General features: G+C 52.6%; 1 protein-coding gene across 1 annotated transcript in view; it reads right to left on the bottom strand.

Annotated features, from left to right (window-relative positions):
* The window catches only part of BCR (BCR activator of RhoGEF and GTPase), a 100,778-nt gene that overhangs the window by 16,336 nt on the left and 60,870 nt on the right, over window positions 1–23,572 (bottom strand). The window contains exons 15-18 of the mRNA XM_063315852.1: window positions 11,386–11,483; window positions 10,344–10,475; window positions 6,528–6,587; window positions 5,702–5,811 (exon numbers count right to left, since the gene is read on the bottom strand). Of these exons, the coding sequence (XP_063171922.1) occupies window positions 5,702–5,811; window positions 6,528–6,587; window positions 10,344–10,475; window positions 11,386–11,483 (400 nt within the window). The remainder of the gene's footprint in view (window positions 1–5,701; window positions 5,812–6,527; window positions 6,588–10,343; window positions 10,476–11,385; window positions 11,484–23,572) is intronic.

The raw sequence follows: 23,572 nt of genomic DNA on the forward strand, positions 1-23,572 counted from the left end.
AACGCCACTCTTGAACAGTTTCTTAGAGCATACATTAACTACCATCAGGACGATTGGGTGGAGTTATTACCTTTTGCTGAAGTTGCTTACAACAATGCTGTCCATCAAAGTACCGGACAAACCCCTTTTCGTGTGGTCTCCAGTCACGACCTTGTTCCCATCCCTGAACTGCCACAGCCCCCTTCCCAAACATGTTCTGCATCTGACTGGGATGTTCAACTGTCTGATTCCTGGCAGGTAATTCAACAAGCTTTGGCTGATGCCCAGGCTGCTTACAAGTTGCAAGCTGATAAGCATCGCTCTTTACAACACGACTTCAAAGTTGGGGATCAGGTGTATCTATCTACTAAATTTATCAAATCACCTCAACCCTCTAAAAAACTTGCTCTCAAATTCATTGGTCCTTTTCCTATTGTTGGTCTTGTCAATCCAGTCACTGTTAAATTGGAACTGCCTCACAATTTAAAATGCTTGCACCCTGTTTTCCATTGCAGCTTGCTTAAGTCTGTGCACCACTCACCACGTTGGAACCCTCAACCTCCTCCTCCCGCTCCAATTATGATTGACGGCCAACACTTTGAAGTCAAGGACATCGTTGATTCTCGCAAGCTTCAAGGCACCCTTCAGTATCTGGTCCAATGGAAACACTTTCCTCATCCTGAATGGGTGTCTGCCCACCATGTTAATGCTCCTGATTTAGATTTAGTTTGCCGTTTCCACCTTGCTTACCCTTTGAAGCCTGCTGCTTAATGTATTTTTTATTTGGGGGTGGGCAGTATGTCATGTTCACTGTTTCAATGTAGTTTATACATCGTAATGTTTCACATGCCATGGCGCTGATGCGTGTTTCTGTTTGGGAGGGAGCTGTTGTGAAACCTTGTACCAAGCTCTGTATCTGAATTCATTACAATGGAATGTGTTTGGGTTAAGTTATCTGTTCAAGGCCTTTTCCCGCAGACCATCAGAAACTGTTAGGAGCACCTGGGATTGTGAACTTGAGAAGATTCTACGGGGGGAGGTATTTCATTTGCACCGAGGGTTTTTAGTTTGAATTTGGCGTGCTTTCATCATTCTCAGCTTGCTTTGTGATCCTGCTTACTGTTCCTTAATAAATCAGATATCCTTGAATCTTGCCTGTGAGTCTGATATAGGTCAACCATGGGATCCCCAGGATTACCAAGGGATTGCCAACAGGTGCCACAACGAATTTCAAAGTCTCATGGTGACTGCCCATTTGCATTGCCACAGCCCCAGTGAAATCCCGCCCCCCGCTGTCGAACCATCCAACTGTGTGAAGATCAAATGATGCTGGAGGGGGAAACTGTATTTGTGAGGAAATGTAGGAGGAGGGTGCACTAAGTATGCCCCCTTAAACTTCTGAATGAAAGGCAGAATAAAAATCTAAATAGTATCCGCCTGTAAAGGAAAGTGTCTTTCCTTTACAGGAGCAGGAGGGGGGATAGCCAATCATGGAGTGATTGATGAGGCCCTGAGGAATTTTATTGAGGCTGTTGTTTCTCCATCTTGAAATTTATATTTATATTTATACGATGAATCTGTTTCTATGGTATTTTAATCTCTTATTAATTTAATTGTACACCACCCAGAGTCGCTTCACCAGTAGGCAGTGAAGAAAAGTGACGAATAAAAATAAACAAACAAATAAATCTACCACTGACTTGTGATTATGACCCTGCCTGCCTGCCACACAAGTATTGACACCAGCTGTTGCTGCCGGAAGCAAAAGGGTCTGCAGTGGGCTCCTTCAAGCTCTCGCAGAGGCCTTCACCTTCTGGTGGAATATGTCATGAGTAAGGATGGCGAGCAGGGGGCTCCCATCCAGGCTGTAAAGCGCATGCGTAGCACTGAGGAATTAGGTGGCCATTCCAAGAGACACAGATCGGGCCCACCTTAGCCTTTGGGGTTTATATGTCTGGGTTTTTCCCACGCTTCTTCAGTTTGTTAGGATTTTCTGTTATGTAGCAGTAATAAAACACTAGAGACCTATTCCTTGTCTCAGCGTGGTTCCTGACTGTTAGGACAGAATATGCCATTGTGACTATTCCAGTGATGACAACTGAGCATATCCACCAAAGTCCTGGGCTGTTCCCACCAGGATGACGGCACCTGGAGTGTCACACTCCACACCTAGAGCTGCTGTGCGAGGTGCAGGAGCGTCAGCTCTGGGAGGCAGACCAGATCAAAGAAACTGACCCCACAGGAAGACTCTAGGAGTGGGTTCCTCAGCCAGGGTTGTGGCACCCTAGGGTTCCGCGAGAGGTCACCAGGGGTTCCCTGGGAGATCACGATTTATTTAAAAAATTATTTCGAAGTCGGGCAACTTCACATGAAAGTGGAAAGTTTCATTCTTTATTTTCAGTTTAAGAACACCATTCATGCATCTATACAGGCCTACCCAGGAAACGAATAGAACAATTTTGTAACTTCTGTCCTATATTTGAGCCTGAATGTGCAGGGGTCCCCGAGGCCTGAGAAATATTTCAAGGGCTCCTCCGGGGTCAGAAGGCTGAGAAAGGCGGCTCTAAGGTATTGTTACCAAGACAGGCTCTACTAACGGAATCTTGCACGTCTGCTTGTGTTTCTCCTCCCTTCCCGCTTACACCTCACTGAGTCAAGGAGGAGCCAGCCTAAACCTCTTCCCAATGCTACCTCCTTTCCCAGGACTTTCAGAATGCTTCTGAATAATCCCTTCAAAGCCATCTCCATGGCTGACTACAAGGACGGACTGTAATTACACAACCGCCAGGGTTGAACCCTCAGATACAATTTGTACCATTCTTTCTTGGCACTTTCTGGAAGTCGTGGAAGGCTTCTCTCTAGCCCAAAGCCTTAGACAGCCATGCTACGAGAATTCTTGGAGAATCCAATGTCCTGGCTAGCTGGCCTGAGTGAACCTCTCCATTCAGTTTGATAGGCATTCACAGCAACACTCCTGAATGGCAGCACTGATAAGAAGTGTTTCCACACTGCAGATGTCTTTAGTTCAGGACTCAGAATTTGGAGTCTTGTTTGCCGAGAATTAATTTCAGGTAGAAAATAGTAGGAGCCATTGCTGGGTGGGGCACTTAGGAGAATTAGGCAACAACTACCTTTATCACTCAGCAGTGTTTTAAGGAACTGGCTCACTGGCTAAAAAGAATGTCTGCTGTGATGGACAACAAGAAGTGTGTTCAGCTATGCCCCAATGTATTGTGGGGTGCCATGAGAACTTTTTTTCATTTATATAGAGGCCAATCTTTGCAAGGTGGTATAGGTACGCAGTCATAACTTCAGATCTGCATCCAGGAGCCAATCATCCAAATAGGGGTATACCTGGACTCCTGTAGTCTGAGATGAGCCTAACTACTGCCACATACTTTATGAAAACCTGGGAGATGCTAACAGTCCAAAAGAAACTCCTGCAAAATGGAAAGCTTGGTGTCCACTGTGAACCTCAGTAACTGCTTGTGGCAAGGGTGGATCACCACGTGGAGATATTCTTCCTTTAACTACCTGTCTTGCTCCTGGCTGAGCACACGCATGGAGTTGGCTGCAAGATGTCAACTTCCAAGTCTGCAAGCTTCTAACAGGCTTCTGCAGGCAGAGCATTGACACGTACAAGTGCATGTACACACCAGAATGCTAAACTAGAAGTAAATCTTGGTTGTGAGTCCAAAGCCAATTCAAAGTATGGATAAATGTAGTCCAGGTGTTACAGAAAGGAAATCAGTCCAGAGTCCAAAAGCTGAGGTTCAAGCAACACACAGGATTCAGAGACAGGAAAACACAGACCTGGGTTGGAGTGATTGTTCCCAGGGGAGAAGCTGGCTGCTGGTGGGAGCACCTCCACTCAGCTCTTGGAGTTTGCAGTGCATTCTCAGCCTGGACAGCTGCTCAGGCTCCAAACTTCTGTCTCATTCCATCAAGCTTGTGAGGTAGTCCAGACAAGCAGCACACCCGGAGGTACTAGCTCTAACTTTATTGTAAGGTTGCATTAACAGAATCTTGCAAGTCTGAAAATAGAACCCTCCCCTCTTGCCTTTACAGTCCAAGAAACTACGGAGGGTACCTTCTGAGACGTTTGCCCACCCTGTTCCTTCTGCGGGCTCAGCTGCCCCTTGTCTGTTGTCTAGTCTGCAGCTCTTCCTCCTGTCTCCCAAGGTCATTCCTACAGACCATTGCAGACTCATACCATAGCTATTCTGGAGGACTGCTGGCAAACCCAGCCTCAAGTGCTTGATTGCTTTAATTCCTGACATTAATCTACAGTAGGCTCCTTGAACTCTGACTCCTTCATCTTGGAGGAGACCATGACACTGCCAAGGTGAAACAGTCCCCTCATCGCAAGAGCAGGCAGATTATTTCGGAGGGACACTACCCGGAATTTCCAAGACCAGAGTATAGCTGTGGATATGAATCATGCTTTGCAGCTGGTTCTCTCCAGCATGAGGATTTTATACACTACTGATCTCTATTTCCCCCTTTTGAGCCCTAGATCTGTAAGTCCAGTGACAATGCTGGAATCAAGGTGAGGAGGAGGGAAGATTTGTACTTTCAGACTTGCAAGACTGATGTCAACCTTATCAGGTAAACCAGACAGGAAACACGGCAAGATGAGCTACTTCTACTTTATTGTAAGGCTACATTAACGGAATCTTGCAAGTCTGGAAGTACAAATCTCCCACCCCCACTATTGGTCAGGGAGCTTGAGTGGTCAGGGAGGGTCTTTGCCAAGTTTCTTCTTTAGACCGTTGCCCTCCCGTGGACTCCCTTTCCTTTTATCCGGTTGTTCCCCGGCAGCGTCTCTTTCCTCTCTGCCCCAAGGTCGCCCTCACCTTCCATCCCACTAACAGAGCATTTGGACTCACTGGATGGGAGCTGTTGGTTTATTTACAGTTTTTAATAGTTTTGTTTATTTTTTATTGGTTTTATGGATGGATTTTATGATTTATGGAATTTTTTTCATTAAACATTCACGCCACCTAGAATAGGGCAGATGGCATAAAATTTTGGTAAATAAATAAATAATTTCCTATCGATATTACGCTTTGCAGTTAAAGCTCTTCTTCTTTCCCTTCGCTCTGCTCCATCAGTCCTTCCGCTACCGTTCACTGCCTTTGATCCAGGAAACAACTGCCCATCCTTTGCTGGGCAACTGCATACAGTCCAGCTTCCATCCATTGATATGAACCCTCAACATTATAACTAAGTAATTAAAATATTTGTTCTACTCCAGAGAATCACATTTTTGTCTTTTAAAATAAATTAGACTGAGGGGGGAGGAAGAACTCCTTGTTTAACGTGCTATTCTTTTGTACATGTAAAAGTCAAGCAGAATTTTACAAATGATGCTTTGGCCAGGAAATAACTAGCTCCTCTTCAGTTCTCAAGCCCCAGTGCACACGCTGCAATCAAAGGAGCCCTGACAATAGTTCAGCAAAATCCAGATGGTCAGAGCATTTCTGGGTATGGGAAAAAACAGCTACAGCTCAGTAGTCTGGAAAAATCCCAGCACGAATCATTCCCCAGCGCAGCCAGAGACCAGAGGTGGCTGCCAAGCACAGCAAGTCCATTATATTCAAAATCAGCAAATGGCGGTTCTAAGAAGATCGGGTAATGCTAGGAGAACCAACATCCCCACAACAGATGACATGGAAAGACTTCAGCTATGAACAAGTATTAAAAAAAGATGGTAACTCACTTGGTGACAACACCAATCTTTACTCCAAATACTCCCGTTTGTTTTCGAGAAGGCATCCTCTTTAGACTGAACTCTCTGCTTGTGAACTTCACGGAGAGCTTCACTTCCACCTTGGAAAGAGAGAACACCTCAGTTCCTCGTTCTGGGTTATGCTGGATTCTCCACTGACCACCAAGGGCCAGCAACAGAATAGAGTCTCGGAGGCAGGGGGCCTGGGACAGCCCCAGTGCCTGGGCCAAGGAGGGCTGCTCTGGCATTTCTTGCCACTAACTGTATGTCGGAAGGGAGTGGGAACAGCAACAACCACAAGAGAAAGAAGCAGCTAAGAACAGAAAACCTATCGCCAAGTGATAGGGCTTCTTTGTAATTAAAATACGCATTGGGCCAGCAAATGTTTTTTGGAGTTCACACAGTGCACGGTAGCGTTTCATAAAAGAAGGCCAGCTTTCCCTGTGCCTTGTGTAACAGCCTTTTTGACTGTGATTTTAGCTCTCATTGGCCATGCTTTGTCCTTGTTTTACTTTAGTATGCTTTATCGTGAATTGTTTCTTCAGGCATAAGCTGCTATGTGAATACAAAAACACTTCCTTGTAGAGTGTCATAACGGGATTGATCAGCCAAAGATGTCTCCCTATTATGGGTAATTAATGCAAGTGCAATAAATCAGACGGCTGATTGCTTCTTTTTGGCAAACAGACAAAGGACCTGGTGCTGGCAAGACACGGGCGCAGGTGTTACTGCACGACCAGGAAGGAAGGGGAACTGGAAACGAGGAAAATATGCCAACGGAAGGGGTGAGTCCGCAGTCCCGAACGCTCTACCTTACCCCATTCATCAAGATGACGGTGCGTTGCCAGTCTTTATCTTGCAAGGTGTGGGGATCCAGCTGAAAAACACATTCAGCCAGGTATTAGATTCACATGAGTTCTCCCAGCAAGCAGTCAGAAACAGCTAATCGCTTTCTCGCCTGCGACGTACATCGTTATTGAACCTCATCAACAATTTAAAGTCATCCCTTTAAATTTCACCAAGAGTAAAATTAAATAAAAAATAATATTAGTCCTGAGAAAATGTTTGTGGAAAAAAGGGGCACGTTCCTAATTAAATGCTGGTGACTGTTGTTGTCTCACATCTGAGCTAAGCACCTTCTCCTTTAACCATCACAGTATTTTATTTATTTATTCTTGATTGATGGAAAAAATCCAATGTCTGCCAGCATTTGGAGATGGGCTGGCCTCTCCACTGCCAGGGGCTCAAGCCTGCTGGACTTCCCTCCGAAGCCTGGCTCCAGAGAGGAGGTTGTCTGGACACAGCCTCTTCAGGCTCCACAGAGGCTACTCACACATCAGGATGAGGGAAGCAGGCTAGGAACTGGGTGCTGGTCTGCTCAAAGGCCGCCGACCTGGGCCCAGGGGGCTTCTGACCTGGGACAAAGCGACACAACGCCCCAAACAGGAATGGGCACCTTTCCAGCTCAGAGCTGCGTCTGCCTCTAAATGCCCGGGCCAAATTCCAAGAACAGAAGGGAGGAGTGGGAGAGAAGCAGAAGGGACCAGAAAAACTAATAATCTTAACTAAATCTAAAGTAGACTTTAATTAAATTAAACTAAATTGAATGCAAGAAATACTATTGCTACCGATGTATTTAATGCGGTTAGCCTCAGGTCACCATAACAATTCTCCGTGGAGCATCAATCAAGGTATCTGGGAAAGGAAGTACACTTGGACATCAGAGGAACTGAAGAACCCAACAATCTGCACCTCAAAACAACTTCTGAGGCAGCCCCAGGTGATCCTGCCTACAACTGATACACAGCATACTGGGGAGAAGCGGGGACAAAAGGCAACCACCAACAACCAGCGTGGCACAGTGGTACAATGTTGGACAGGCCCCAAGAGACCTGGTTCTAGTCCTCTTTAAGACATGGAAGCTCCTTAGGGGACTTGGCGCCACCCCCTGCCTCAGCCCAAGAGCCGGGGTGATTCAGTGCTGAAGCTGCTGGACTCAAGAGTGGGGAGACCCAGGTTCTATCCCCCCTCGGCTATGCAAGCTCCTTGAGGGACCATGAGCAGGGAGGGTCGGGTAGCACAGAAAGTGCAGGACTCGGAGTAGGAAGCCCCAGTCCTGGTCCCCCTCAGCCACAGAAGCTCCTCAGGGACTCTAGGCCAGTCCCCCACTTCGGCCCAAGAGCCAGTAGGCAGAGAGACTGTTATAGACATGGCCAGCTTGAGCTTCCAAATGAAAGGAGTGGAATGTCTCAATCAGATCCACAAAGCAATCAATAAATTGGTGCTCAGCAGTAGGCTTGGATCCTTAGGTCCCACTTTTCAGAGTGCCCAGTTGCCGTGAAAATAAGTGACTGAGGACCTTTCTCTGCCAATTTTAGACCAGCTGCTCCCTGGATGTCCACGTTGTGAAGGTGTTTCCTGCTGCAGCTTTGCAGGCTTCCCCCTGGAGCCCCCAAGGGGGCAGTTTCCCAGGCACGATCAGGCAGTGGGGAGAATTAAAAACTGCACTCCAGTTTTGCCTCACAATGCATCAAATGCTAAACAAAGCAATACACAAACACTGGATGCTGAAGAAGTCCTGCTATTTTGGGCATCGATGGGAAAGCTTCTGAACCTCTGCCCACACACTCGCAAACCCTACCATGGAAGCATCTGCTACTGGCAATAAAAAGTTCTGCAAAGAAAAAAGTATCTCGTTCTCCCAAGAAAGAGGGAACAGCTGAAAAAACTAGAAATGTCAAGTGGTTGCTGCCCCTGCCAACAGCCGGCCTCCTGCACGAAGCAGAGAGAGGAATGCTGACCGTCCTTCACGATGGCGCAATCTGCAAATCCCAGATGTGAGGGAATGAGGCTACCTATTCTAAAACACGCAACACCCCTGGAACGAGCAAGACACAACCGGAAAGTGAGGTGCTATCAGAGCGGCAGAAGGAGAGAAACTGGGTAACTCCACCACCACCCCCGAGCTTTTGCCAAGGCAATCCGCCCAGCTGCTCCCGAGGGCAGGAACCGTCCCTGCTGCACTTTCTCCTGGGGAGGAAACCCTACAACCAGCAAAACCTGCTCGGGGCCGGCATAGAATGGAGGGGCATGAGAGTAAAACCATAAATAACAAAACAATCTCTGGGCCCCACCGGCTAATCTGATAATGTGCTCTCACAATACGGAAGAGGGGGACTGTGCGCTGCTGAAACACCCCTCTGGGCCAGTGGTAAAGCGGGCCGGCAACATCTGGTGCGCCACAACAGGCAGGATTTCAGAGCCCAACTAACGCTTCTGGGGAAGCCTCGGGGCAGCAGGCAAAGCATCTCGTTCCCTTCCGTGCGATGGCCCAGCTGGACAGTTCAAAGAGGGCCCCGCATCGCATCCTCTGAGGAGCTGGCAAGGTGGCATCAGCTAGGCCCACCCTGAAGGGGCAGGAGATGCCCGGGGGATCCCAGCACAGAGATCAGCCAAGGCCAGACCAGCCATCTGGGGCGGTCTGGTGCTTCAGGCCCTCGTTGGGGGAGAGGCGGCCCCCCCTCATGCAGGCTCCTGCACGGCCAAGGCTGCAGCCAACCGTGCTGCCCCCCCAACTCCCTGGCCTTCTCCCTCCTCCCTCCTCCTCCTTGGTCCGCTTTCCCCCTCCCTGGGTCCTGCTCCCCCCACGAAGCCACAGCGCAGGGTTGGGCCTTCCCCATCCACTGCAGCCGGTTCTCAGACCCAGTCACTTTTCTATCTCAAGAGCTTGTCCCTGATGGGGGGCACGGAGAATCCCATGAATTTTTAACAAGCAGATTCTGCAGCCTGAAGGAGTTAGAAAAACCTTGCCGCACAGCCCCCTTCACTGGGCTCTCAAAGCGTAACATGCTGGCCATAAGCAACATCCCCCCCAAAGCCCACCTGGTGCCCAGGTAGCTTTTACTTTGGCAGACTGCCACAGGGTATGCGCGCGAGAGAGAGTGCCACATCTGAGGAGGGAAGCCTTAATTTCTCTCCCTGCATATCCCAACATATGAAGGGAAATGGAAAAGCGAGGTTTTCCAGGGAATTTCGGGGGGAAGGCCAGTTGAGAGGGACCATGATAGGCCGCGGCTCACCTCCAGGTTCTCACCCAGAGGGTCCAGGACTGCACGCACACCCCAAAGCTTCCCCGCCAATGAGTGCGTACCATAGCTTTCAACTTGAGGTGGTGAATATGAATATTGCAGCATAATCCTACTGAGTATACAGTCCTCACTTAATTCATTTAGTGACAGTTTAGACTTATGACAGTGCTGAAAAAACTGACTTACAGCCGGTCCTCACACTTATGACCGCCAGAGCATGCTGTGGTCATGGGATCACCATTTTCAACTTTCCTGGCCAGCTTCTGGCAAGCAAAATCAATGGGGAACTACAATTCACTTAACGACCACTGCAAGAAAGGATGTAAAATTGGGTCATTCACTTAATGACCGCTTTACAACTGAAATTATGGTCACAATTGTGGTCATTAAGCAAGGACTACCTATATGCAATTTGATTTCAGGTTCGGTGAAAATTAAAGTTACCCATCCTGCACTGGGATGGTCAGCAGTGGCGTGGAGCTCCGAGGCCAATAGGATCCCTACCCCTGACTCACCAACAGAAAAGACCAGGGGCAACGACCCACCTGGATTTGGCCTTTGCCCACGATGCGGTCCGTGGTCTCGCCTTCTTCTTTCGTGAGCTTGGTTTTGTGGTAGCATTTCTCATAGCAGAGGATCCGCAAGGTCTGGGAGCCCTCCAGCTCTATCTCAAACTCCTGTGGACAAGAAGAGCGCAGAGCTCGGGCAAGGGCAGCGGGGCTCTGCTGGGCAAAGCCCCCGCCTCGCCGTGCTCCCCCTGCAGAGGGACCTGACTGAGCGGCTCTGTCCCTGCCAAAGGGAAACCCTTTCCCGGCTTCAGCAGCATGAAGGGCGCCGTCCTTTCAGAAGGTCCTAAAATGGCGTTCAGGGGCTACAACACTTATACCGTTTAATGGAACAGCGACATCCCCCAGGGAGAGAACACAGCAGCCAAGGTTCTTCTCCAAAGCCCTCTGGGGTCTTCGTGCTGTGCGAGCCTCAGACTAGGGGGTTGTGCTGGCTCTTCACAGCTTTCCCTCCAGGATTCATTCCTGAGTCCAAAGCCCTCCCGAGCACACCGGGTGCAGCTCCCTTCTCGCTAGCAGCCCAGGGATCCTGCGACCGACTCTCCTATGCAGGCCCAGCAAACCATCTGGAGTGTCTCCCAGTCAGGCTACACACAGAACAAAAGCTCTTTTTCTGAGCAAGATGTGGAAGTACGTTATTTGCCGATTAGGAAATGTGTTTTCTTAAGAATCAAGATAAAAACGGTTTTTAAAAAATAAAATTACTGTGCAAATTTAGAAAAGATGATCCATTTTCACAGGAGCATGATACACAAACTAAGTCAGACACGGGTAAAATAAGCAGGGTTTTTTTAAAGTTAAATCACACTATTTTGTCCTATTTAATTCACTTACTTAATTCATACTTAGGCTTACTTAGGGTTAGGGTTATTTCCCAGGTCCATCTGAACCCCAAGAAGCCCCCCCCCCGGGGCACAAGGCGAGAAAAGAAAGTGCTGGAAAGCTCGGCCACCCGAGTGCAGAAAGACCCCCCGCCCCCCATTGGAGAAGTGGGGAGGCAGACGGCGCTGCTCCCGCCTACCTCGTTCCAGTTGGGCTCCACGGTGTCCCGGTAGACCCTCGTCTTGGCCTTGTTCACAAAGTACCCAAAGGAGTCCACTTCAAGGGTGCAGTACAGGCCTGGGAGGCGAAAGAAGGGGAGGAAGCCGCCGCTCCTGTAAGAGCCCCCTCGGGCCGCAGGGCTCTTCTGCACGCGCCAGGCAGGAGGCCGCGCCAGCCAGCCTTTGGGCTGGGCAGGCCATCACTCCTCGGTCACCCTCAGGCCACGCTCCACGCGCCTTTGAACTGGGTGGCCCTCGCAGCTGAGCCTCCCCCCCCCCGCCTTAAAGAGGGCCCTTCCCCACAGCGGCCGAGCTCTGGCTTCACAAATCCCAAGGCGCCTCTTTGGGCGCACCGCCATCTGAGGGGCTGTGGGCTTGCTCAGCTCAGGGCGCCACAACCGCCTGGACTCCCAGCCCACGCAAACCCAAGCCACATTATGGCTGGGCACGAGGCAAGGATTCGGCCCAAAAAGAGATGGCCTCCGTGTGTGCAACAGGTCCCCCGAGCCGGGCCATAAAAACGCTTGGCTTCTGCCCCCGACCCAGCTACAGCTCTTTCAGCTGTCCATGTCACCACCACATTTAGCCACGGGGGCAGCCGCAGTTGTGCTGCATTCAGCGACTGCCTCAGATTCTGAATCTGGTCTCCGTGTATGCTGGGCTGGCCCGTGGTTTTATGGCTGGACGCCCACAGAACTGGGATCATTAACCATCTCCACAGGCAGCGAGACGGATGACGCGTGCCGGCCAATCTCAGAAGCTGCTCCCTGCAGCTCCGGACCCTGCCCTGCCCTTCCCCGGTGCTCCCAGGAGCACAGAGGCTGGTCTGCTGCAAGCTCCTCAGTGGGGCCACAGCCTGGCTGGGCACTTGACCAAGGGGCTCTCCCCTTCCCATTCGATGCCCAGACTGGGGCTCCTGGGGCCCCACTGATCCATCCTCCTGGGGGCTAGAATAAGTTGGGCATGCCAGACAGGTTATTTCTACTCTGCAATCTAAGTTTATTCTTTTCTTAAAATGTCCTTCTGTCGGCAGAAGCCATGCCTCATGTCATGGTAAGGTCTTGTAAGGGTGGCAACTGGTGAGGTGGGAAAGCCATTCTGCACACAAGGGACACATGGCAGAAATTCAGGGCCAGGAGATCAGCAGCCAAATGAAAAGGTGGGTGGTCAAGGCCCGGGTCCAAACTACGGGCCAGAATAAACAGAGGGCAGGGTTCCACGGTGTTGCCACATGCAGATGTCTTTGTAGGGCTTCTTAATTCTCTGCAATTCCTGCATTTATCTCACCACCTTAAGTTCCACTTGGGATTGCAGAGCTGAGTTTATTTGCCATGCCTAGTATGAAGCCAGATGGCACAATCACCAAGTGCTCTGAGCCAACCAGTGCCAGGCAAAATCAGCAGAGGCATCACCCTGCATAACATCCCATGCCACAGTCTAGGCATTTGGCAGCGCCCAGAAATAATTGGTGGCTAAAACCTCTAAGGAGACCTTCGTAGATCACGTATGTGAGATGGCCGGCTATACAGATTTACCAAATAAATAATACACCCAGAACATCTGGACATATCGAAAAGAAAAAGGGACACAAAAGAGGGGCGAACAAGCAACGGAAGGATTGTGCCAGAAGAGCTGAAGCTTGGGAGCTGCAAGAAATGTCCAAACAACAAAACAGGCTCTGGGGCTGTGAGGAAAGAGGCAGCAGGGTTGTGGCAAGGAGCAAGCAAGTGGGGTGCTGGTAGTGAGTGCCAGTGAGGGAAGACAGCCTTGACCCGGACTCTTCCCGGAGGGAAATGCAGCCCTTGCTGGCCACGGCTGGGCCACTGGTCCAAGGGGGGAGATGCAGCTCAGGGTGGGCCAGCAGGGGGTGGACAAGAGGTAGCCAGTTGAAAGGTACACAGGTCTCCGTGGGCAGGAGGAGGAATGCCAGGGCACCAAAGGAACCAGTGGGGCAGAACCGCTCCCTGTAACCCTGGAGGACTCCTGGAGGTCTGGCGTGGCCCCAGTGGGCTGGAGAAGAGCAAATGGTGCCCCAGAATGAGTCCATCATGAACAAGCTGTGCCAGAACAGCCGCTCCTTTTTTTGATAGAGTTCCTACCATAATAGATTTGGGGGAATCGGTGGATACAGTCCAAACTGACTGTCATGAGTGCCGTTGAGCTGAAGTCATCAGCGCAATGGCACACATGACAATAGCAAGGAAATAGGAGAAGGGGCTCAAGATAAGTAGCCATCAACTCACAACGACTAACGGCCAACAAACAATAACTAAACGGATCACGGAGCACACCCAAGCCATCAGCGCCAATACAACGGAGATCGCCCAGCTGACAGCAATCACCGGATGAATAGAAAACCCGATGATGGGCGATCCCGGAACGCCAGCGGGGCCTCACAACCCCTCACCCACCGGCAGGGCAACGTATTGGACAAAGGGGGTTGACGTGACCGCGAGTGAGGGGGCGCTGACCGGCGCGGGGTATTTAAACCCCGCACCGGCGCGCTCCTGTCACTCTCAGCTTTTTTCTTCCGACGCTGTAACTGCGCTGTGAATAAACCAGAGCCTGATCCATCGAACCAGTGTCTGAGCATTATTCAGAGGCAGGCAGCGCATGACATAAAGCTGAGAGTCATAAACTCAGCCTCGCCGAGCCCCACCGGACGACAACGAGCCGCGGGAGGAATAGACGGCGAGAAGACCAGCAAGATGAAGCCGGAGCGACGCGGGCAAGGAGGGCGAGCCGCACGGCAAGAGACAGAGGAGGACCGACCAAGGCCAGAGGCACCGCGGACTCCCGGAGCCATGGACGCCCACCCCACCCGACCCGAGTCTCAGCTCCAACCCCAAGGGGAGATGGCGACGGAGGCAACCCGACCACGGGAGGGAGCAACATGCCTTCCGAAACCAGCGGAGGACCCCGCGCCCCACATCGCACCCCAGCAACGGGCGTGGAGCGACAGCCCAACGGCGGTCAACACGGAGAAGGACGATGGAGACACCCAGCAGACGGCGGAGGAAGCGGACCAGCAGCAGAGGGAGGATGAACCCCGCCGGCAACCCACCCCCGCCGACGCACTGACAGAACCGGCCCCAGCGGCGGTGCGGGCCGTGGACGAGGAGGCACGAGCTGAACTCGCGGCCATGCGGGCCCAACTGACGGAACTCCGGACCATGCTCCAGTCGCTTATGCCCCCCGCGCCACCCAACGACGTCCCCGCACAGGCCCACACCCCGAGCGAAGCACCGAACCCACACGGGCCAGCGGAGGGTCAGCAGACGGCCCAGGCGGACGACACCACAGGCCGGAAAGCGAGAGGCAGGGCCGCGCAAAACGCCCGGGCCCCAAAGGACTTCCCCATCTTCTTCGATGGGAACCCCACGAAACTCTCGTTCTTCGTAACGAACGCCAGGGAGTTCATGGGGAGGCACAGACACTCCTACGACTCCGAAGCCGACAAGATCGCCGCCGTGGCGATCAAACTACAAGACAGGGCGGCGGACTGGTACGTCCAACTGTACGAGTCCAGCTCCCCCGCCCTCGCCACCTTCCCTGCCTTCATCAATGAGATGAAAAACTACTTCGAAGACCCCCTAGCCAAAGTAAGGGCGAAAAGCGCACTCCAAAGACTTAAACAGGGCACACGCACGGTCCCAGACTACGCCCTGGAGCTCAAAGCCCTCGCGGGGAAGGTCAGCGACTGGTCCGAGACCACCCTGCTGGAAATGTTCAAAAGGGGGCTCAATCGCGACGTTCTCCAATGGGCCCTCTACCGCGACGACCCAGAAACGCTACACGGGTGGATCCACCTCGCGGGGAAAGCCGAACACGCGCACCGCACCTTCCTCATGACAACCACGGAAGACACAAACTATGCCGGCAAAAAGGTACCCGCACCACACGTGGGGATGGCCGGCCCCATATACCCAAAAAAGAAATTCAATCGGGAGCCCTGCGGGAAGTGTGGCAAACTAGGGCACAAGACGGTGGATTGCTTCGCCAACCGACCGCCGACCAGTGCGCCTAAACCCACCCCGAAAATTAGCCCCAAACCACCCAACCTGGGGCCGCCCCCTCACCGCCGAATGACCGTGGCCACAGCGACACCAGAGGAAGGCTGGGACGCCTACTGGGGGGAAGAGGATAACGTAGACCCCGACCAGCCGGCGGGAAAAGCTCCCCGCCTGCCCTGAAACGCGTTGCGAGGCAGGCGGTGGGACAGCAGCGCGGACCACCTCGACGGAACGACGAAAGCCCCGTAATAATGGCGGCAATCAAACTCTCTGCCGGCAACGGAGCCACCACGGCCGCGGCACTAGTGGACTCGGGGTGCTCAAAAAACCTCATCCACCCCGACCTAGTCGCCAAACCCGACCTCCGCTGCTTCCCCCTCCCCACGCCGTTGGCATTCCACCAGCTGGACGGCTCTACAGCAGGAGGGAAACCAGCCACGCTGCAAACCGAGCCGGTCACCCTGCAAATGGGCACTCACACCGAACGCACATCGTTCGTCGTCACTCACATCGGGCGGCCCATTGCAGTCCTGGGGATGCCATGGCTCGTGACAAACAACCCGCGCATCAACTGGGAGACCCGCACCTTCATATTCGGCGACGGCGAGTATCGGGCACCAGTTTCAGCGGGCAGAACCAACCCCACTGTAGGACGAGCGGAGGCGACTACACAGGACAACGCCGCTACCACAGCAGACCTACCGGAACAATACGCCGACTTCTCCGAGGTCTTCGGAGAGGCGGAAGCTGACCAACTACCCCCCCACCGCAAGACGGATTGCCGGATCGACCTACTGCCCGACGTCCCCTTACCTAGACCAAAGATCTACTTGATGACCCCGAAGGAGATGGCAACCCTCCGGGAGTTCATCGATAAAAACCTAGACAGGGGATTCATAGAGCCAGCATGCTCACCGGTCGGAGCCCCCGTCTTATTCCGGGAGAAGAAAGACGGCACCCTACGGCTCTGCACCGACTACCGGGGCCTAAACGCGGCTTCCCTGTCCAACAAATACCCCTTACCCCTGGTGAAGGACATGCTCGCCCACCTGTCCACGGGCAAAGTCTTTTCCAAATTGGACCTTCGCGAGGCGTACTATCGCATCCGAATCAGGGAGGGGGACGAATGGAAGACTGCGTTCAACTGCCCCCTAGGCGCCTTCCAGTACAAAGTGCTGCCCTTCGGACTCGCGGGGGCCCCTGGGGTGTTCATGCAGCTCATCAATGAGGTACTGCATGAACATCTGTTCAAAGGGGTCCTGGTCTACATCGACGACGTCCTTATTTACACAAAAACGCACGAGGAACATGTGACCCTAGTCAGGCAAGTCCTCGACAAGCTCAGAGGGGCGCAGCTCTATGCCAAGCCTACAAAGTGCGAGTTTCACAAAGCGCGCCTAGACTACCTGGGGTACCGAATCTCCGGGGACGGCATAGAAATGGACCCCGCAAAAGTCGAGGCGGTGCTAAACTGGGAGCGCCCCCGCAACAGACGCCAACTCCAGAGCTTCCTCGGATTCGCGAATTTTTACAGGTCATTCGCCCGGGGGTTCGCAGAGATAGCCCTCCCCCTAACGGACCTCCTCAAAACCAAAGGGGTGGGGGACACCCGACGCGCCAAGAACCCGGGCACAGTGTTGAATTGGACTCCCGCGTGCCAGACCGCATTCAACAAGCTGAAAGCGCTGTTCACCACGGAGCCAATCCTCGCGCACCCGGACCCAGAACGGCCGTTCGTGGTCCAAGCCGACGCCTCAGACTTCTCCCTGGGGGCCATCCTGCTCCAAAAGGACCCCACGGGACTCCTGAAACCATGCGCCTACCTGTCAAGGAAGTTCTCCGAGACAGAAAGGCGATGGCACGTCTGGGAGAAAGAAGCCTTCGCGGTAAAATCGGCGCTAGAGACATGGCGACACCTACTCGAGGGAGCCACCCAACCATTCGAGGTCTGGACCGACCACCGGAACCTCGAGGCCCTACGAACGCCCAGACGCCTTAGCCCAAAACAGGTCCGATGGGCCCAATTCTTCAGCCGCTTTAATTTCCAGCTGAAGTTCATGCCGGGCAAAAAGAACTTCCTGGCCGACGCCCTCTCCCGACTGCCCCAAGATGAAGAGCCCGCCCCAGACACCATTGGGACGGTCCTATCCGCCTCGCAACTGGGGATGGCCGTGACCACCCGAAGCGGCGCTCGGAGGCAGCTCGACTCTACGGCGCAGCCGACGGCGGGACAACCTGCGACCAGAAGAAGCCAACCGCAACTACCAGGGGGAATGCGCACGGACCTCGCCACCGCCCTCAAAACCGACCCCTGGTTCCTGGCAAACCCCGACAAGGTAATGATGGCACAGGACCTGGCATGGGGGGAAGGCAGAATCTATGTCCCGGACTCGCAACGCCAGGCGATCTTGCATAGGTCACACGACGCCAAACAAGCAGGACACTTTGGGTTCCTCAAGACCCTACACCTAACACGGCGTCAATTCTGGTGGCCCGCGCTCAGGCGAGACGTAAAAGCATACGTAGCGTCCTGCCCAACGTGCGCTAGGGCCAAACGGGCACCAGGCAAACCCGCGGGGCTATTACAACGGGTGGCAGAACCCTCCCGCCCATGGGAGGAAATCTCTATGGATTTTATAGTGGACCTCCCACCCAGCCAGAAGAAAACGGCCATTTGGGTGGTGAAGGACTACTTCTCAAAGCAGGCCCACTTCATCCCCTGCACGTCGGTCCCATCCGCACAACAGCTAGCCAAACTCTTCCTCATCCACGTGTACAGGCTACACGGATGTCCCGCACGTGTGGTGACCGACAGGGGCACACAGTTCACCTCCAAATTCTGGCAGGCCTTCCTAAAGCTGACGGGGACCCAACAGGCCCTATCTACGGCCTGGCACCCCCAGACGGACGGAGCCACAGAGGTTCTTAATGCCACCTTAGAGCAATTCATACGCTCATATACTAACTATCACCAAGACGACTGGGCTGAACTGCTCCCGTTCGCCGAAGTCGCATACAACAACGCCGTCCACACGAGCACGGGGAAAACTCCGTTCGAAGTAGTCTCGGGGCGCGACTTCGTCCCCATACCGGAGCTACCTCAACCCCCGGAACCCCAGGTGGACGCTAGCGACTGGGGACGGAAGATCGCGGAATCATGGCCAATAATCACGGCGGCGCTGAAGGATGCACAGGCAGCCTACAAAGAGCAGGCCGACAAGCACCGGCGCCAACAACCGACGTTCCAAGCGGGGGATATGGCCTACCTATCCACCAAGTTCCTAAAGTCACCCCAACCCTCGAAAAAACTGGGGCCTAAGTACATCGGGCCGTTCCGAGTCACCCAAATAGTGAACCCGGTAGCAATACGCTTGGACCTGCCACACAACCTACGGAGACTCCACCCGGTGTTCCACACCAGCCTCCTGAAACCGGCAACCACCTCTCAATGGCACCCAAGCACGCCACAGCCCTCACCGGTGATGATCGACGGGCAACACCACTTCGAGATAAGGGACATACTCGACTCCCGCAAGCAACGAGGAACTCTACACTATCTGGTCAGGTGGAAACACTTCCCCCACCCGGAATGGGTGGCGGCGCACAACGTTAACGCGCCTGACCTGACCAGAGCATTTCACCGGGCATACCCCGACAAGCCACAACCAAGGTCAGCAAGCCATCCCCTGCAAAAACCCCCCCCGCAGGCCCCCCCCGCCTCCCGTGCCCCAAGGGAAAGGGCCCCCCCAAGCCCGCGACTTGGGTGGACCTCCCCCCCCCGGGACTCACTCCCCCCGCCCCGGGCCCACGAGGCGGTGACAAGCGTTCGCCAGCACCCTCCCCCCGCCCCCCGGCCGCGGGGGAGTGGCAAGCAAGTCAACAGGGCAACCTGGGGGGCAACGCCCAGGAGCTATAACAAAGGCGACGCACTTTAAATAAAAAAAAGAAGGGTCCTACCTGGAGCTGATAAGCACTCGACCAGCCACGCCTCTCTCCTCGCCGAACTGAGCCAAACAAACAGGGTGTGGCTGGAGCATGCGCACGCCAGGACGTGACCCGGGCATGCGCACTATGGACACACCCTGGGAAGGCACGTGGTAGAGGGAGGAGCAAAGGGAGGGGCGACAACTACTCCGGCGGGAATTTCGGAAAAAAAAAAAAAAAAAAGTGCCGTTTGACAGCTCCACCGAAAAAAAACAAAAAAAAAACAAAAAAAAAAAACCAGAAAACCGGGGGGGAGCACTATTCGGACAGGGGGCAGTATGTCATGAGTGCCGTTGAGCTGAAGTCATCAGCGCAATGGCACACATGACAATAGCAAGGAAATAGGAGAAGGGGCTCAAGATAAGTAGCCATCAACTCACAACGACTAACGGCCAACAAACAATAACTAAACGGATCACGGAGCACACCCAAGCCATCAGCGCCAATACAACGGAGATCGCCCAGCTGACAGCAATCACCGGATGAATAGAAAACCCGATGATGGGCGATCCCGGAACGCCAGCGGGGCCTCACAACCCCTCACCCACCGGCAGGGCAACGTATTGGACAAAGGGGGGTGACGTGACCGCGAGTGAGGGGGCGCTGACCGGCGCGGGGTATTTAAACCCCGCACTGGCGCGCTCCTGTCACTCTCAGCTTTTTTCTTCCGACGCTGTAACTGCGCTGTGAATAAACCAGAGCCTGATCCATCGAACCAGTGTCTGAGCATTATTCAGAGGCAGGCAGCGCATGACACTGACCCTGACAAATTCCTTCATGCTATCTTTGTTAATAAAAGGTAAAACCGCCCAGAGTCCCCTGAAGGGAGGAGATGGGTGGGGACAAATCTAATTTAAAAAAAAATTAAAAAATGGGCTAGCTAGATTATTCAAGTTGTAGATGGATCCCTAACTGGTCCAATGACTCCACCTGGAGCTACTTAGAAATGGCTCCACATCAGCCTGGAGAGCAGTTCCAGCCACAAAAGAAGCTGAAGTGAGCTGAGGAAGGGGCTACCAAGAGGGTGGGGGGACTGGAAGCCACGTTCTGTGGGAACAAGCGAGGGAGCCGGGTACGTTTAGCCTGCAGAAGAAGAGGCTGAGGGGAGGTGCGCCAAGCCTTCAGGAAGCCGCTTAGACTGCCTCCGGTACTTAAGGTGGCATAGGTCAATGGATCGATCAATAATCATCTAAAGGGATTTCAGAAGAAAGGGGAGTGGAATAGGCCTCTGCCGCCCCACAGGACAGGAGGAGAATTGGACTGGAGCCGTCAACAGCAGGACACGCTGCCTCTTGAAGGAGTGCAGTCCCCTTCAGCGGAGGTCTTCAAAGTGAGCCTGGGTAGTTGATCCTGCATAGCGCAGGGGGTTGGACTAGATGATCTCTGATGTGCTTTCCAACACTGGTTCTATGACAAGACAATCAGCCCTCCTGCCTGCCCCCAAGTGCCAGCTGGGCTTGAGAATCAGCTTCAGTGTGCCAGCCACGTGGCTGACGGTGGAACGGAAAACCGTCAGGGCAACTGGGCTGCGCAGAAACTTCCTACACGCTTCCCTAACCCTGCAAAAACAGCCCAGCTCACATGAGATCTCTCTGAATCTCACAAGCAGCTGTTAATGTAATGCACAAGATGGAAACCACATCTACCGCGCTCAGTGCCCAGGTATCGACCAGCCGTATTCAGCCAGAGGGGGAGGGGTGAGTAAGGAGCCCACCCCCCCCACTGCTCTCATCCCCCAGTTGTAGCGATTTCCCTTTTCCGCCACTCTTCCAGCTAGACTTCCTGAGCTACAGAGACGCTCGCCCAGGAGTGCTGCTATCTTGGCAGTTTTATTTTGCAGTTCCGTTCCTAGGCATGGAATCTGCTGTCCTCTCCCTCCTCGCCACAGCAGTCACACGCCGGGTTGCCGTTTCATTGGGCTGCCCTTTCGGAGGCCAGGATTCCTTTCTTGACCAGCTCTGACTCCATTCATAGGCAGTTTTGATTTTTTGCAATTGTGTCTGTCACTCTGCACTTGAATTCAGCCAACTGCACATGCTATTTTAAGGCCCATTCAAAGAACTTAGAAATATTCTTTTGAAGCACTTCATAATCCCCTTTTTTACTTTACTACCTTGATCATCAGCAAATAATAGACTCTGAGGTGGAAAAGCCACTGGGGCCATCAAGTCCAGCGCCTGCTCAGAATGGGAATTCATATTAAAGAGGGAGAATCCCATCCCCAAAGCTTAAAAGAGTTAAAAGAAACTTAAGATGGACCTGTCCATTTCAACAGTGTGCAGAGGCCAGCAAAGGCCAGGAAGTTCACGCTCTGAGCCATTAGTCAGAAGCAGGAAAACACCTTCCCAGGCAGGCTTGAAAAGGAAAATGGGGAACTCCATTTGTCTTCCTTCTCTTGCCCAGCAGACCGGCTTCAGACAGGTAAGAAAATCACCACAATCTGGAGAAGGGCTGGAGAAGCGGCAGAAAATAGCCCTAGGGAATGCAGCTAGATGAGACTTAGGAGCCTCTCACAGAATCTTAGGGTTGGGAGGGACCTTGAGCTCTTCTAGTCTAACTGGCCCAGTCTAGCAGGGATCCACAGGCCATCCCAGACAAATGGCTGTCCAGCCTTTGCTTGAAAACCTCCAGTGACTCGTGGCTCCAGGAGCCACAGGTCCCACTGCTTGACAGCCCTCATGGTCAGGAAATCCAAGGTGTCAGTTGCTCTGTAACGCTTCTGCTCTTTGGTTCTCGTCCTATGGAGAACAAATCTACACCTTCTTCCCTGAGGCGGCCCTTCAGGTATCGGAAGGCTGCCATCCTGTCTCCTTCTCTTCTTTAGGGTAAACACACCCAGCCTTTCAACCGCAGTTCTTAGGATTTGGCCTTCAAGCCTCTCATCATCTTTGCTGCTCTACTCTGCACTTTCCAGTTCCTCAGCATCCCTCTTGTACTGTGGCAACCACAAAATGGCCACAGATATTCCATTCCAGATGTGGCCAGACCAGCGGACCATCACTTCCCATGATCTCGATCTCACGCCTCTGTTAATGCAAGATTGCATTTGCTCTCCCACTGCTGGCTCATGCTTCAGGAGAGTCTCCCAGAAAGGGAAGCCCAGTCCCATCTCGTAAATACTCCTGCTGAGCCAGGTAACCTCTTGTACCTGTGCATCTGGTGTTCCTACCTAAGTGCAGAAGCTTACATTCCCCACTGCTGAACTGCACTTTGCTGGATAAGAGTCCAACGTTCTGCTCTTCAAGACAGGCTCAGAGCTGTGAGCAATCCTCCCCAGCTCTGCGTCAGTTGCAAATTTGCTAAGCATTTCTTCCGTCCCGTTGCCTAAATCATTTATGAAAATGTTGAGGCGCGCTGACTGTAGGCCAGAACCAAGACATGCTACGATATATACCTTCCTCCATGTGTATGTAAATCCATCAAAGACCACACACTGGATACGGTTGTTCAATCAGTCGAGAATCCATCTGTTAGTGGGATCTTCCATCCCACTTTGTTCCATTTTATCAAGGAGATTATGGTCAATTTTATAGTATACCATAACCACAGCATTCCCTTCTTCTAGTTACTTTGTAAAAAAGTAATAACATTTGTATGGTGTGGCCAGTTTTTAATGTTCACACTGGTTTTAGCAATCACCTTGTTCCTTTCTAAGTGCTTGCAAACCTACTGCCTGAGATTCTGTTCTAGGACCTTCCCAGGTATCACGTTCTAGGACGTCAAGCTGATTGGCCTGCAGTTTCCTGGGCCCACTTTTTTCTCTTTCTCAAAGATGGGAACAACACTGGCTCTTCTCCATTTTTCTGGCCCTTCCCTATATTCCAGGAGTTCTCAGAGATGACTGTCGGTGGTTCCGAGTTCACATCTGCCAACCCCTTTAGTGGCACCCTGGGCGTGGTCCATCCAGCCCCAGCGACTTGAATTCATTCAAAGCATTGGTGTTCTCTCACCACTTCCTTGCCTATTTTGACCTTCATTTCTCTTCCATCCCCCAGGTACAGCTTCTGACGGGCTGGACCACTTTTTCCTTTTGTGAACAGACAGACTAGGAAATGGGAATTAAGCAGTTCAATTTTCTCCCTATTGTCAGTCAGGATGGATGATGATGTTGTCTGCAAGGCACGTCAAGAACCTGTTGGACTCCTGGTTCCCAAAAAGCTTAATTCCCAGA

The sequence above is a fragment of the Candoia aspera genome, chromosome 15, assembly GCF_035149785.1.
Source record: "Candoia aspera isolate rCanAsp1 chromosome 15, rCanAsp1.hap2, whole genome shotgun sequence".
NCBI classification, from domain to species: domain Eukaryota; kingdom Metazoa; phylum Chordata; class Lepidosauria; order Squamata; family Boidae; genus Candoia; species Candoia aspera.